Genomic DNA, 16,882 nt, shown 5'->3' with positions numbered 1-16,882 from the left:
TAGACATGTGGGAAACTATTTTGTGTGACATATCTCTGATTTTAAGGGCATAAAAGTTCAAAGTTTGAAAATTGCGAAATTTTTAAAAATGTTTGCCAAATTTCCGATATTTATTTTTTTATTTATTTTTTCACAAAGTACTGCAAGTCCTATTGAAGAAATTCTACAACTATCATGACGTACAAGATATCACGAAAAAACAGTCTCAGAATCAGTGGGATGCATTGAAGCGTTCCAGAGTTATTACCTCACTAGATGGAGCCTGATACTATTGCATCGGAAGGGTGGTTATGTCACGATGGGGGCAGGCTTTGCAGCGTTGATAATCGTGCCCTCTTCTTTGACCTGTCTACCCCATGTGCTATCCCCCTTATCTGCTGTCTCTCTCCTTCCTGTGCTGTCTTCTCCTCTCATATGATCTCTTCTTTGACCTATGTACCCCGTGTGCTCTCTCCACCCCTGTGCTGTCCTCTTCCCTCATGTGTTCTCTCGTTTGAGCGGTCTCACCCCTGTGTCCTCTTTCCTTTGTGCATTCAACCCGCTATCTTTGTGCAGGCAAATAGCGGCGGTCACAAAACTGCGCATGCGCTCCTCCTGTACAAAAATGGCGGCGGTCAGTGAATCATTCGGCTGATGGTGTGTTCGACGGTGTTCTGCTGGTGGTACCTCACAAGAGGCTGGTACCACCAGCGGTTTCCATATTGAGACACCCATCACTTGGGTGGTCGACAAACTCCCGCCCCTTGGAATTCTGGAATCCGGACACATTTGGACGGAACCGGATGTGAAGACATTACAAGGTAAGTATATATTAGATAAAGTGACAGTGGTCAGAGTTGAGAAAATTGGCCTGGTCACAAAGGCGAAAACAGGCTCTGGCGCGAAAGGGTTAATCAGCATGTTTACACCAGTAAAATAACACTGATACACTCCTTCAGTGTCTGTCCAGGGCTTGTGTGCGATTGGGTGCAGGGCTCACGTGACAATCAGCGCTAGCTTCACTTTCCCTGCCTCCAGACGTATCGTACATCAAGAGGAAGTGAGCGGAACCCAGGTGGATCGCATGGTAATCTATGTGGTCCCACTGTGGCATGCTGCCTTATGTCGCAGTATTGTATATTTTTATTTGCATAAAATCGCATACAAAGATCCAACGTTCCCTATCTGCCTATAGACTTTAATGGGAACTAGTCTGACATTGATCACAAATACGATCTTGTGACAATGGTTTATGATAAGAAATATTACTAATGGCTAGTGACAGTGACATTTTGAAGCTGATTTGTAGCTTCCATGAGGACATCTCGCCTGACAGTTCTTGATGAGTTTATGATGAGACATTAGCATCTGCATGCGCTAATGATTTCTGTGGTTTCATCGTGCTCCCTGAAAGGTGAACTGTAATCATTGTTTTGTTACTGAGCTGTTGGTTCTCAAACCTTTTAAGTGCTACCAGGATTTTGCTATGTCTTCATTTGAACCCATAAGTGTCATATTTGGGTTCCACCCTTGATGGTGACCTTGCTCTGTAATATTTCCTAATGACTGTCTTCACGGCTCTAATGAGCCTGGAGCTGCTTTTCTCAATTCCTCAGAGAGGATACGGCTGAAGTGGTGATGCAATAAACAGTAAAATGTTTACTTAGCTTCTCCTGCCTCCGGCTCAAGGATCCTGTCTCTATTGAATTCACAATGTGCCAATATCGCCATATTAAAGGGGATATCTGGTCTAAAAAATCAAGTCTGTAGTCACTCTGATACTGCCAAATTGTACTGTGCAATGCTCCCACTATCAAGATTGCCCTATATGCCATGTGCAAGTGGGCATCCATATGACTTTCATACTTGTGGTCACATGCCGACTAGACCTCTGCACTACTCTACTAGTGGGAGAAGCTGGATGAGACTTGTCAGCATGTGACCACTTGTATGCAAATCGCATTCATGTGGCCATGTGACTGCTCCCCCGCATGGGGAATATCACACACTGTCACAATTTGGCAATCTGCATGACTCAGACCCCGGTTCTTTTAGTCAGAATTGTGGTGTAGAAAGCCTTAGTCACAACATTTTTTTTCTACGCCAGGCTGCATGGAAATGTCACATGGCAAAGTGGGCGGAGCTGGGATGCGAAGGGGCATGGCAACCCTCGCTCGTCAAATTCATGATGACTAGCGCCGTTCCTAATGCCACAAATCTTAGTCCAAGGCGAATCTTCCTCCTGACTGAAGTGAGACTTGTGGCGAGGTGGACGTGCCTTGCTAGATTCATTAAGAGATATGCACCTCTTAATCAGGCACCCTCACACTCCTCCCAGCTTCCTCATCAAGGCTGGCATGAAAAATGCCAGCCTTGATGAATTTGGGACATAGACTGCAGACTTTGCTGCTTTTTAATGTAGTGCCAGTAGCTGTAATATGCTGATTATAGAAGACTTTAGTTTTAATTTTTGTTTTCCTTCAACTTAAAGGATCCATCATCCTTCCTGCATTTTTTTTTTTTTTCTTTGAAAAAAAATAAAAAAAATAAAGTGCACTTAATGTTCTGCATTGTGCTGTTCTTTCATTCCTCCCCAAAAAGCAAACTATGAATAAGCTGTCAACTGGGTGTTACTACTCTTGTATGAAAAAAAACATCTACATGTTATCACTCTTCTCACATTTCTAATTCATAAGGAATACAAGTGTTTACTAACAGACATGTCGGGGAGGTGACGGATCCTCTTGAACAGTCTCATGAGCCTGGAAGTAATTGATATATCCAAGCACCCCTTTAGTTAGTTTCATATTAGCCAACTTTTTTTTTTTATTTATTTTTTCAGACTAGTCCTGTTCAGTTTTAAAACTGACTAAAATGACTAGGTATCTAGGCCCACACTTGAGATTGTAAATTTCTCTGTTTATATTGGTATACGTGAAGTATTTCCTCTTGCGTGCATGGCCTAGGTTTTTGGTGTGTGTGTGTTTGTTTTATGGACAAAAAAAAAAAAAAAAAAAAAAAAAAAAATGATTGTAAAAAAAGTAACATAGTACCTGATAAATCCCCAGCCACTCCAGCGCCTCAACACCGATGAGTCTATTGGTTATTGCTAATTGTTCTGTAGGAATCATGCGCCTACCACATGCATATAATCGTTACAGGCAATCACTGGTCTCAGAAATGAGGGTTATCATGTGATTGGCTGCAGTGGTCATACTGTTAGTGCATCATTGCAGCAGACCAGTCAATGAAGACTGGTTGGACAACTGTCACGCAGGGTGAGGGAAGGAACAAGTTGACAGTAAGAGGGGGGGGGGGGGCGGAAGCGGAAGCGGGAGTGGAGACCTCTAGGCAGATCTAATATCACCCTGACTACCCTATCATCCCTATATAGGTTCCGCACCTATCGCCGAGCAGGAAGCATAATCCCTGAATGTCCCTAGAGCTTGGTCCTAGGGAGGGAGTGGATGGGGTGAACACTAGTCAGGCCCCACTGTAACTAAAGACAACAAGGTAAACAGACAAAGGGGATAAACTTCCCTTGGAGGACAGTTGGTGTTATCTGTCTGGTGTCTTCTCAAGCTAAGCCCAAGAAGAAACTAGCCAACTACTAGTACTCCAGGCATGGACAGAGGAACATGGTTCTATCACCGGCAACTATCTGAAGTCAGAGTATTTAACTACCAAGCAAGGGTGTGTCAATTAGCAGCAGAAGGTGGACGTTGCTGCTGGGTCCTAAAGGAAGATTTCTCTACACTATAGAGATGAGGATCAAGAAGTCGTCTGCAATGCCAAGTGCAGTGAGCTTCTACACACGGATCCATAGGCACTGTCTGTCACACTTGATACACCCGTGACAACACCTCTGAAGTAGTGGTAGTTGTACCAGGTGTGTGGAAGTGAATTTATTAGATTACTTAAATATTTTACAAACAATACTTTACTTGAAAAGGCTTTTGAGACAGAGCATCAATATTTGCTTGCAAGTCTGTGAGGTCGCTCACCAATCCAGGCACAGTAGCTTGTCTGTACCAGCAGCTCTTCAGGGTTGCTCAAAACTATGTACCTCTTTAACAGTGCCTAGGTTCTCCGCTCCTTGCTTCCTCTTCCGGATAGTCTCGGGACATCTTTTTCTGTTCTTCCAGAAGAGGAAGCAAGGAGACCATTGAGGGACATGGACGCCACTATGGAGATGAGTGAGTACACTTTTTTTTATTTTTATTTTTTTAGACCAAGCTGTGTTTAAAAAAATTTGCTGGCCATAAAAAGGCATATCACTTATGTGTGTCTGTATTTTTAAACTAGCACTCCGGTTATATATTCCTTTTTTTTTTTTTTTTTTTTTTTTTTTTCCAGTCCACAAGAGGAACCATAAAGGATTTCAGTAGCTTCAAAGCCAATGATGATGCAGAGGCTCTCCGCAAAGCTATGAAGGGATTGGGTAGGTTTTCTATATTGTCTGACGGACAGTTGGCTGCTCATTTTAACAGCAAAACCAACTCCCTTCTGTTCTCACAGCCTAGAAATAAATTAATCTATAATGATTCTTTGCTGCTATTAATTCATAGGTACAGATGAAGACACAATTATGAAAATCCTTACATCAAGAAGCAATGATCAGCGTCAACAAATTGGTGTTGCTTTTAAGACTTTATTTGGCAGGGTAAGATGGTAGCTATTACAGAGCCTGCTTTATAGAAAATGTATTTATATCGCTTAGTGTATATGTCCCATAGTAGATGTTGGGATCTTTTATCAATGGAGTTATACTAGTAGTATTCCACAACTTATGACCTTTTTGTGTTGCAACAAATGGACGTGGCTGTCAAATTACCCACGTGTGACTTGTGCACAAATGCTTTCATAGCCTGTGTAGTCAGTAGCTGCACCATATTTCACAACTATCTTGGGTAACACAGCACACTAACTGCATACAGCCAGTATATGTCTCCATTCTATAGGAGCAGAGCATTGCAGTATGTGGTCTCTATAGTTGGAGCTCAGATCATGCATGAAAGAAACCATAGTCCAAAGAAAGTTTCCTGCCTGAAAGATTTGGTATTTCATCCCCCTACCCCAACTCTAGTTTTCTGATGTGAAGAAAGGGGAAAAAAAATAAAAATGCACAAATGTGGCCTGAACCAAAGTTTGAGACTAATACATTCTTTCCTTTTTTGCCACACCAACACTTTCTAAAAAGTGGGTGTTTCTTAAAGCACGCGCAAAAATAGTACTATAATCTACAGTGAAATGTAAAAGTTTAGGCACCCTGGTCAAAATTACTGTTGTGAACAGTTAAGCAAGTTAAAGATGAAATTATCAGGGCTAAAGTAAACATTTCCTTTGTATTTAAGGGAAAAATAAGAAATAACTTTTTTGCATTTTAAGAATTACAAAAAGGAAAATAAGCCGATTCTTGTAAACTCTTTTTATATCCAGCCAAGAGTCTTTCAATTCCTGTTTGAGTGATTTTCATTCATTCTTCCCTGGAAAATTCTTCCAGTTCTGTGAGAATCCCGGGTTGTGTTGCGTGCACTTCTATTTTGAGGTCTAGCCACAGACTTTCAATGATGTTCAGACCAGGGGACTGCGACGGCCATTGTAAAACCTTCAGCTTGTGCCTTTTGAGGTAGTCTGTTGTGGATTTTGATGTTTGTTTAGGATCATTATACATTTGTAGAAGCCATCCTCTTTTCACCTTCAGCTTGTTTACAGATGTTATGTTTGCGTCAAGAATTTGTTGAAATTTCATTGAATCCATTCTTCCATTTACCTGGGAAATGTTCCCCGCGCCATTGGCTGCAACAAAACCCCAAAGCCTAATTGATCACCTCCATGCTTAATGGTTGGCGAGATTTTCTTTTCCTAAAATTCTGTGCCCAGGAGAGGGACTATTCCATGAAAGCCATATTTGTGCAGGTGTCTGAACAATAGAGCGATGTGCCACAACTTTAGAGTCTGCTAGATCTTTCTGAAGGTCTTTTGCAGTCAAGCGGGGGTTCTGATTTTCTTCTCTAGTAATCCTACGAGCAGCTCACTGAAATTTTACTTGGGTTTTCCAGACCTTATCTTGACCTCCACTGTTCTTGTCAACTGTCATTTCTTAATTTTACATTTCGAACCGAGGAAAGAGCAGAGTTTTCAACTTGCCACCTTCTTATGAACTTCTCCTGCTTTGTGAGCCTCCACCAATTTGAGTGCTAGGCAGCTGCTTGGAACCCATGGCTGCTGTTGGCACAAAGTTAGAGGCTGGGTTTCTATAAAGCTGGTAAATTTGCATCACCTGGCCTTTCCTAACAACAATGATGGTAAACAAGCCATAACTCTAATGGGCTAAGGTCTGAAACTTTGGTCTGTTATCTGAGCACACATTTCTACAAAGGTGCCCAAACTTTTGCATCAGCCAATTTTCCTTTTTGGAAGTTTTAAAATGTTAAAAATTACAATATGTAATCTTTTTGCCTAAAATACAAAGGAAATGTGTCATCTTTGACTTTAGCCCTTTTTAGAGATCATTTCATCTTCAACTTGTTTAACAGTTCACAATGACAGTAATTTTGACCAGGGGTGTCCAAACATTTACATGCCACTGCATACCAGAAAACTGATTTACATTTTAGCTAAATTCTTCACTTGCCACAGATTTTATCTGCTGTACAGACAGACCAAATATTTATAACCTTCTAATCCACTTAAGTAAAAATATCAGATTGTCAACTGCGTTTTAACATTTTCCAGTTATGAATAATCTTTATTTCTGTAGTGTTAGAAGCCAAATTGTTTGGAAATGGCTTTTTTTCAGAGTTTGCTGAACCCAGCTAAATCTAGCATTGTGGAAGCTTACAACAGCCAAAGAAGGTTCACGTGGGCGGACGGACTTCCTGATAATGCTCTGCAGCTATTACATGACATGGTATAGCATAGCGGGACTATCATAACCTGTACAAAAGCAGAGGCACAGACTTTAGTAGCCATTTTAGGGTGACTCTGGATAGTGGGAGCCCTTACAGCTCAAAGCTTGGCTATAGAGCGAGGAAGAGAAAGCTATAAAACAGTAAGGAAAATTGACAGATGGTGTTTGACAGCACAGCAGTGAAAAAGGAAAAAATACTGGTTACAATCAGTGTACACACAGTTAATGTTATGGTCGCTTTGACCTTACCAAGGATGTATTTACGTTGACTTGAATGGGGTTGTATATAGTGTTGAGAGACCTGTGTGATACACATTTTTGCATTTACAGAGGTCATCACATTTGCTGATTATCAATTAATCAAGGGCACCTGGCTGCTACCAACCCTCTTAATTCTTAGGGAAGCAATAAGGGTGTACTTAATTTTTCACAGACTACTCCACATCATTTTTAACAAACACTAGTCCAAAATGCAGGAATAATTTGTCATATGGTGTTTTTTCATTTGGGGCTATTTACCTAATTTTTAAAGGGTTTGTCTACTATTTTATATTGATGAATATCAGATTGGTTGTCACGCACCAACTAACCAAGCTGTTCCTGAAGCTCCGTTGCAGAACAGCACAGCTCCATTAACTTTATAGTGGCCAAAATGAAGTACTGCAGATCCACTGCCATTCATTCAAATAGGGCAAGGAGATGTGCGGTACTCTGCCATGTCACCTACCCGTCCACCCCCCCCCCCCCCAAACCTGATTTTTATGACCTATTCTAAGGCCACATTCACAGGGTCAGCTTTTGGTCAGTATTTCACATCAGTATTTTACGTGTGAACATGGCCTTAAGTGTGTTGTCCACTACTTATAAAAGGTCTTTTATAAGATCTTCTAAGGACCAGGGATGGCTCTATTTATTTTTTGTCATGATTTGCAAAACCATAGAATTGAAATAGATTTGTGACCCTGCACAATTGCTGGAGTACGCTGCAGATGGATTTGTCATCTATTTTCTCACCTTTCTTTCATTTGTGTGGGTTTTTGGTTTGTTTTTTTTTTTTTTTTTTAACAACAATTTTGCTTATAATACAACAGGATCTTGTTGATGACCTGAAATCTGAACTTACTGGGAAACTTGAGAATGTGATAGTTGCACTAATGACTCCATCCAATCTGTATGATGCGTATGAACTCCGACATGCTATCAAGGTATGTAGCGTACTACTTGCGTGAGTGAAAATACAGTACGTTCCTTTGTATAGTTTCTGTTGAGAGAACGTATTAAAATCTGACACTACTGTCCAGCTCAGATAATATGTAGAATTTCCCAAGACTAGAAATTGAAGGCCGACTGCAGATTTGACTCTGTCTTAAAGGGAATCTGTCAGCAGGATTTCATCAAACTATTTATATGCAGATGTAGCTCTTTCAAAGAAAAGTTGAAAGATGATTTTACATGTCCAAAAAGTGATTGATATGCAAATAAGTCTGAACTATGGTAGATCTGAAGCCTGTCAATCCAGCTCTCTTCTATGCACAGTGCTGCCGCTTCCTGCTTGACTGACTGCTCCTTTTGCCTGAAGTTACACATGGCTGTCAGTCAAGCAGGAGGAGGCAGCGCTAGGTAGGGAACAGAGCTGGAGTGACAGGGGCTTTACATTTTCATCCTTATTTGCATACAAATTCAAATGCGGATTTCTCGGTAATGGAGGGATGGACTGGCCATATAAAGATATCGCTGGACTTGTCTTTGCAAGCGCTTCATGTGCGTATATAGAACTTGAAATCCTGCTGACAGATTCCCATAAGAGTATGTTCACACAGTTTTATTATGTGTGTTTTGAATAGGTCCACTTCAAATACTCTTGATGTTGTTTTATGTGCATTATGAAACAGATCTGTTACAAAACTGTGAACATGCAACACCTGCAAGGAGTTTGTATGTTCTCCCCGTGTTTGCATGGGTTTCCTCCGGGTCCTCCAGTTTCCTCCTACACTCCAAAGACATACTGATAGGGAATGTAGATTGTGAGCCCCAATGGGGGACAGTGCCCATAATGTCTGTGAAGCGCTGTGGCATTAAGGCTGCGTGCCCACGATGCGTTTTTGATGCGTTTCCGCAGCGGAAACGCTTGGTAATCCGCACCACATGGTCCTCAATGGCATTCCGCAATGTCAATGCACATGCTGCAGATTATTCCGCAGCGTTTCTGCGGCGCTCAAAAATCCGCAGCATGTTCATTAATTTTGCGGAAGCGCAGCGGAATTGCCCCATTGACTTGCATTGAGACGCATATAATCCGTGTCTGTACACTTGTACACGCGGATTATATGCGTTTGAATGTGCGGATGGTACCCAGTTCTGGAGGAGAGAAGACTCTCATCCAGACCTGGGTACCATTGTACCTGTAAAAAAAAGAATAAAATAATAAATAAAGTTTATATTTACCTTCTTGCGGGTCGGCCGGTAGCGCTTATCTTCCAGGACCTGAGATGACGTCACGGTCATGTGACCGCAGGCTGTCTCTCGATATGCCGGCAACCCGGAAGGAGCGCGACAACACACGCAGCAGCACACGCGGCGGGGGATCGGATAAGTATAGCTTTATTTTTTACGGTCACACTATATAAATCCATGCTGTTTGCATGGATTTATATAGTGTGACCTAGTTGTCAAGCACTTTCCAAGTGATGCTATCGCCTGGAAAGTGCTTGTAGTCCACATGCGTAAACGCATGTGAATACGCGTGTATTCTGCAGGAAAAACGCATGCACAATCTGCATGCGTTTTTTCTGGCAAGGGAGATGCAGAAACGCTGCAGAAACTTTCTGCTTCATTTCTGCATCGTGGGCATATAGCCTAATAATGGTGCTATGTAAGTGAGTAAAATAAATGAATATACTGCAACACAACATCACACATGCAGTCAGTTTATGGTGTGTGTTTTTTTTATTTTTTTTTTAAATATTTTAGTTTTATAGGTTGAACGACCTTTCATGACTGTGTTCACTTCTGCCACAAAAAAACAAGCAAAGAATCCTAATAATCTACCTCCGTTAGTGCTACAAACCGTTGTGAATCTAATAATGAATTGCTTGTTGTGACCAGTACTGGTGTATATTTAGATATTAAGGGATTATTCCACCCAAAATCTTTGTTGTGCAGTTTTGTATTTGTCTTTAAAATGGGATCATCATACTACGATCAGTGAAGATTACTTCAATTATTGTATGATCCTTGTCCAACTACTCCCTAAACTATGATTTCCTTTTTGAATGAAGACTCTTTGTAAGAAACATCTTGACGTATGTTGTGTGTATTTGTAACTACTACTCATTGAAGTGACTGGAGTAAGAGTTGTGGCATATGGTATGCCACAGCTAGTCATGAATTGGCCTCCGTCCCGCCCCATCGCTCATTTTGTGTGGAACAGTCTTACACGCGGAGTCCATAACCGGCAGATCTGACTGCCACTGTTTAACCCCCTTCATATCAGTATTATGGGCTGTAGATATGTATCACTTATAATCATCATTTATTATGGGTTTCCAATGTGTCTGTTAAAAAAAAAAAAAAAAAAAAGGCCAAGATTTTTTGATGAGCTGCCCAGTTGGCAACTCTGGCAATGCTTCAGTGTCTTCCTTTTTTAAATTAAATTATTAAATTGCTATTGCTATCTTTGTGCTCTTACCCAGTAGATGATGGGGGGGGGGGGGGTTATTAATTAAAATTTGAGTCCTCAGCGGTTGATACCATCTTCTCAGTTAGCCATTAAAAAGGTAACTAATAGCAAGATTTCGAGACTACTCAGGTCTCCATCAGGCGTTGTATCTATACTATACTGATGAAGAGACCAGAGTAGTTTCAAAATCTTGCTATTTATCTTTTCATTTAGCCATTAAAAGATGACCTCTGAGGCCTGTCAGATCTTAATATTTTTCTATTCTTGTATACAGTACAGACCAAAAGTTTGGACACTCCTTCTCATTTTAAGATTTTTCTGTATTTTCATGACTTTGAAATTTGTACATTCACACTGAAGGCATCGAAACTATGAATGAACACATGTGGAATTATATACTTAACAAAAAAGAGTGAAACAACTGAAAATATGTCTTATATTCTAGGTTCTTCAAAGTAGCCACCTTTTGCTTTGATGACTGCTTTGCACACTCTTGGCATTCTCTTGATGAGCTTCAAGAGGTAGTCACCGGAAATGGTCTTCCAACAATCTTGAAGGAGTTCCCAGAGATGCTTAGCACTTGTTGGCCCTTTTGCCTTCACTCTGCGGTCGAGCTCACCCCAAACCATCTCGATTGGGTTCAGGTCTGGTGACTGGAGGCCAGGTCATCTGGCATAGCACCCCATCACTCTCCTTCTTGGTCAAATAACCCTTACACAGTCTGGAGGTGTGTTTGGGGTCATTGTCCTGTTGAAAAATAAATGATGGTCCAACTAAACGCAAACCGGATGGAATAGCATGCCGCTGCAAGATGCTGTGGTAGCCATGCTGGTTCAGTATGCCTTCAATTTTGAATAAATCCCCAACAGTGTCACCAGCAAAGCACCCCCCACACAATCACACCTCCTCCTTCATGGTGGAACCAGGCATGTAGAGTCCATCCGTTCACCTTTTCTGCGTCACACAAAGACACAGTGGTTGGAACCAAAGATCTCAAATTTGGACTCATCAGACCAAAGCACAGATTTCCACTGGTCTAATGTCCATTCCTTGTGTTCTTTAGCCCAAACAAGTCTCTTCTGCTTGTTGCCTGTCCTTAGCAGTGGTTTCCTAGCAGCTATTTTACCATGAAGACCTGCTGCACAAAGTCTCCTCTTAACAGTTGTTGTAGAGATGTGTCTGCTGCTAGAACTCTGTGTGGCATTGACCTGGTCTCTAATCTGAGCTGCTGTTAACCTGCGATTTCTGAGGCTGGTGACTCGGATAAACGTATCCTCAGAAGCAGAGGTGACTCTTGGTCTTCCTTTCCTGGGGTGGTCCTCATGTGAGCCAGTTTCTTTGTAGCGCTTGATGGTTTTTGCAACTGCACTTGGACACTTTCAAAGTTTGTCCAATTTTTTGGACTGACTGATCTTCATTTCTTAAAGTAATGATGGCCACTCGTTTTTCTTTACTTAGCTGCTTTTTTTCTTGCCATAATACAAATTCTAACAGTCTATTCAGTAGGACTATGAGCTGTGTATCCACCAGACTTCTGCACAACACAACTGATGGTCCCAACCCCATTTATAAGGCAAGAAATCCCACTTATTAAACCTGACAGGGCACACCTGTGAAGTGAAAAGCATTTCCGGTGACTACCTCTTGAAGCTCATCAAGAGAATGCCAAGAGTGTGCAAAGCAGCCATCAAAGCCAAAGGTGGCTACTTTGAAGAACCTAGAATATAAGACATATTTTCAGTTGTTTCTCACTTTTTTGTTAAGTATATAATTCCACATGTGTTAATTCATAGTTTTGATGCCTTCAGTGTGAATGTACAATTTTCATAGTCATGAAAATACAGAAAAATCTTTAAATGTGAAGGTGTCCAAACTTTTGGTCTGTACTGTACGTATTTTCGATATAATTATTGCCTGCTTAGTGATGCCATTATTCTTACTAGAAGACTAATACAAATTAAATTTTTTCCATTATCTGGACAACTGTTAATTATATCTTGCCATTCTTATAATACCAATGGGGGGGGGGGGGAAATCTTGTATTTGATTCCAGGTTAATGTGTTTTTACATTTCCAATAGAAACACTGAAGGGGATGAGGCTTTTTTTGAACAGACTAAAATATATAAAGATGTATGCATATTAAAACCATATTATAAGACATAACATGTACTCATGTATGTATATACAAGTACAGGAATAGAGAAGGTGGGTATACCTGGATAAAAAGTTTAATATGCTGCACTGCTATAGCTATACAAGGTTTTTCATTTACCAAAAGTAAGATGCATAGGACTGCATATAAAGTACAGGTAGAAGACCTCTGGACGAATCTTTCCACAGCAAAATGGGCATCAGGTATTGTGGGAGTTTACTAAGATTTAATCAGTGTGTAAAAAGTCTTGGTAAACTCCCACAATTATATCTTGTAATAATATTGGACCAAGGTATAACGAATGAACGTCAAAGATATGCATAAATAGACACAATAGATAAAAGTAGAGGTAACGTTATCAGCAGTGCAGACTACCAGGGACCCACAATACCTGACGCCCATTTTGCTGTGGAAAGATACTTCCTGAGGTATTCTACATCTATGTGCCCACGATGTGGATTTAATGCGTTTCCGCGGCGGCATTTCCGTCACGGAAACGCATTAAAATCGCTTGTTAAGATGTCTGCCATGTTTCCCAATGATGATCCGCTTGTGCTGCGGAAATGTCCACTGCGGATTATCATTGCGGAAAAATCTACAGCACAACCAATTTGGACGTGAAATCGAGCCCATTAACTTGCATTGAACTGCATAATATCCGTATGTATACATGCGGATGTTATGCGGTTCAGTGCGCGGATGGTACCCGGGTCTGGAGAAGAGGATACTCTCATCTGACCCGGGTACCATAGTACCTGCAAGTAAAAAGAGAATTATAAAGTAAAAAATTATTCATACTCACTTCTTCGGTGGCCCCCGGTCTCCTCCTGGCTGCGTCCTCTCTCCTCAGCGTCCCGCGGTGTACTGGCAGAACCTGCGGTGACGTCATTTAGTCACCTGACAGGTGACGCGACCATCACCTGATGTCAGGTGACAAAATGACTTCACCGCAGGTCCTGCCAGTACACAGTGGGACGCCGAGGAGAGCGGACGCGGCCGGGAGGAGACCGGGGGCCGTCGGAGAGGTGAATATAAGGTTTTTTTATTTCTATTTTTAATTCCCTTTTTTTTTTTTTTTTTTTTTTTTTTTTTTTTTTTTTTTTTATACTTTGGATGCAACATTTTATAGTAGAAATTTCTTCTAAGTTGGTCACACAATATAACTCCATGACAGTTTCATGGATTTATATTGTGTGACCAACTTGTCAAGCCCTTTTCCAAGTGATGCTCAAAAAAGCATGTAAAATCTGCGTTCGTGTTTTCTGGCAAGGAGGTGCAGAAATGCTCAGGAAATTTCTGCATCGTGGGCACATACCCTACCTGTACTTTATATGCAGTCCTATGTATTTTACTTTTGGTATATGAAGAACCTTGTATAGATATAGCAGTGCAGCATATTAAACCGTTTTATGCAGGTAGACCTACCTTCTCTATACATGCATAAATATTAAAAACAATTGGAGTATGCTTATTAAAGATGTATTTTAGCCTGTTCCAAAAAAAAAGCCTCAATCTTAAGTGTTGGTTTCTGTTATGCTTTTTGGGCCTAATTATATGGGACTGAGACTATTGGTGTTATTGGAACTCTTTGTCAGATATATGCATCTGCGAGAGCTGCAATTTTTATTTTATATAGCTTTCTTTTTTTGGACAAGTTCTAATGTGCATCTTCGTGTTTTCCAGGGTGCTGGCACTGATGAGAGAGTGCTCATTGAAATTCTTGCTTCCAGAACTCCAGCTGAAATCTGTCACATCAAAAAAGTTTACAAAGAAGGTACTGGCCAACTGTTCTTGCACGTAGATACCTTTTATGTTTTATACGAAAAAACTCTGCAGGAAAATCCCCCTACAATTTTTCTTCTCATTCGCATTTGAATATACATTTGAAGTAGCTTTATTATCTGCATATGCTGCCCATGTCAGGACAGTATGTCTAATTCATTTAACATTGTGAATATCTGATATAAAGATAAAGGAAAATTATATTAAGTTCTGTATTTTCTATATTGCTGTAGAGTATGATCGTGAACTGGAGGACTGCATCACTGGAGATACATCTGGTTACTTTCAGAGAATGTTGGTGGTTCTTGTCCAGGTTAGGCTTTTCAAGACTTCATTTTTTTTTTTAAATTTTATTTTGGTGCTTCATTTTCCCATTGTATATAACAAAAATGTGTTTGCGTGCGTGTTTCGAAATCCACAACATGTCAATTCCTTTTGTAAGTAAACGGAGCTGATTGTCCGCATAGAATTGCATTAGATGCTGAAAATCCGCAGGTAAAAAAAAAAAAAACAAAAAACAAAAAAAAACAAGCATATACTGTTATGGTCTATTTCCATTGCTGAAATGCATGTAAAACACACATGACCATATAAAAAGCGGCTTTGATTAACACATGCCATCCAAAAAGATACAAACTGCAAAAAATTAAATAAAAACAAGTGTACTGGGAAGAAGAGAAGAAAAGGCAATAACAAAAAGGTAAGTAACCTAATTTAGCTAATGGGTGTAGAAAATCTGTAACATAAGATACTCATTGTGGGAATGTAGCTTTTAGATAGGAAGCATTCAGGAGACTCCCTTTTTTTTTTTTTTTTTTAACGCAGATAGTGATTACGCAGATCCACTACTAGGACGATTCTATCTTAAACTAAATGTTCGCCACCGATTAAAATTAAGCTTATACTCTCCTCTCGTGCCAGCTCCATTGAGGCGGTCCCAGGGCTGTGATGCGGTGAAATGACACGTGGTGCCTAATCAGCACTGACGTCACTGTCCCTGCCCCGCCTTTAGACAAACTGAACATGAAGAAGAAGTCCGGGCTGCAGCTGCTCTTCGACTTCCTCTTCATGTTCAGTTTGTCTGAAGGCGGGGCAGGGACAGTGACGTCAGTGCTGATTAGGCACCACGTGTCATTTCACCGCATCACAGCCCTGGGACCGCGAGTGCCGACACGGCCTCAATGGAGCTGGCATGAGAGGAGAGTATAGGCTTTATTTTATTGGGGGCGAACATTTAGTTTAAGAAATAATTGTCCTAGTAGTGGACAACCCCTTTAATATACGATTGTGCTGCGAAATGTATGTTCTAGAGTCACTTGATCGAACTAAAAAGCTATTTCCACCCCCACCCTTCTCATGGATTGGGGAAAAGTTGCTGACAGCTCGATATTTGATCGCTAGGACCTCCCCCCCCCCCCCCCCCCCCACAACGGTCCTGAAGCGGAGGAGAAGAGTGCATGCTCAGCCTTCACTCCGTTCATTGTCTATGGGTTTGCCGAATAAGGTGCTTGGCTGTCTCCATGGACCATAAATGGAGAGAGGTCAGACATGCACACTTCTACTCCATTCAGGATAAAGCTGCAGAGATCCGATCTCGGGATACCTAGACTCCAAGCGATCAGCAAGCCATTCCCTATAAAATGGATTGGAAGAAACCTAACTATTATGGGAATAACTTATTGATGCAAACTTACATTTTTTTTTTTTTAAATACTATTTTTAGCCTTAGATTGCAGGCCAATCTTCACAAATCTTGATCTTTCCATACATAGGAGCCAAAGGAGGCAAAAATCACACTTTATACCAGGCTTGGTTTCTCTGCAGGGGTGGGATTCCAATTTTTAACAGATTCCCTGTTTGCTAGAAAGACATATCCACTTTAATGCTGCACACATTTTCTCAACCACAAAATACAAGCAACGGTAGCTAAAAGTAAAAGCGCTTTCCTCTTCTTACCCTACTTATACCTTCATTGATGGTTTGACTCAAACAACGTATACTTGACAGAAGCAATGATACAATTAGTCACTGCTTAGTATGATGTGTAGTATTAGAGGATTTTTCTACAAGTCTTAAAATTTAGTACTAAAGAACCCTGCTCAAATTGGAAAGGACGACCTGTCCATGTGCCGCCTCAACTGTCTGCTGCAGCTAAACTCTTATCTCAGCAGCCACAGGCCAAATATGCACGAAATTGCCCACCGTGACCAGGGCACACATTGCCCCATATAGTGACTGAATAATACCATTGTCCCGTTCCATATGTCGCGCGTACAAGTCCAGCAGCTCACATCGGCGCACACATACGGTTGAAGCCAGTAGGCCCCTGGTCTTCAATACCAGGACACTTCTTCTTGCCAGCTGCAATTTTAACC

At 41.0% G+C, this 16,882-nt stretch overlaps 1 protein-coding gene across 1 annotated transcript in view; it reads left to right on the top strand.

Annotated features, from left to right (window-relative positions):
* The window catches only part of ANXA5 (annexin A5), a 76,047-nt gene that overhangs the window by 15,438 nt on the left and 43,727 nt on the right, over window positions 1-16,882 (top strand). Inside the window, exons 3-7 of the mRNA XM_073641163.1 lie at window positions 4,336-4,420; window positions 4,548-4,642; window positions 7,984-8,097; window positions 14,409-14,499; window positions 14,741-14,820. Coding sequence (XP_073497264.1) covers window positions 4,336-4,420; window positions 4,548-4,642; window positions 7,984-8,097; window positions 14,409-14,499; window positions 14,741-14,820 — 465 coding nt within the window. The remainder of the gene's footprint in view (window positions 1-4,335; window positions 4,421-4,547; window positions 4,643-7,983; window positions 8,098-14,408; window positions 14,500-14,740; window positions 14,821-16,882) is intronic.

Source organism: Phyllobates terribilis, unplaced genomic scaffold, assembly GCF_046119375.1.
Source record: "Phyllobates terribilis strain yellow unplaced genomic scaffold, ASM4611937v1 Scaffold_1__5_contigs__length_1240528914, whole genome shotgun sequence".
NCBI lineage: Eukaryota > Metazoa > Chordata > Amphibia > Anura > Dendrobatidae > Phyllobates > Phyllobates terribilis.
This window is presented reverse-complemented; position numbering and strand designations above follow the sequence as displayed.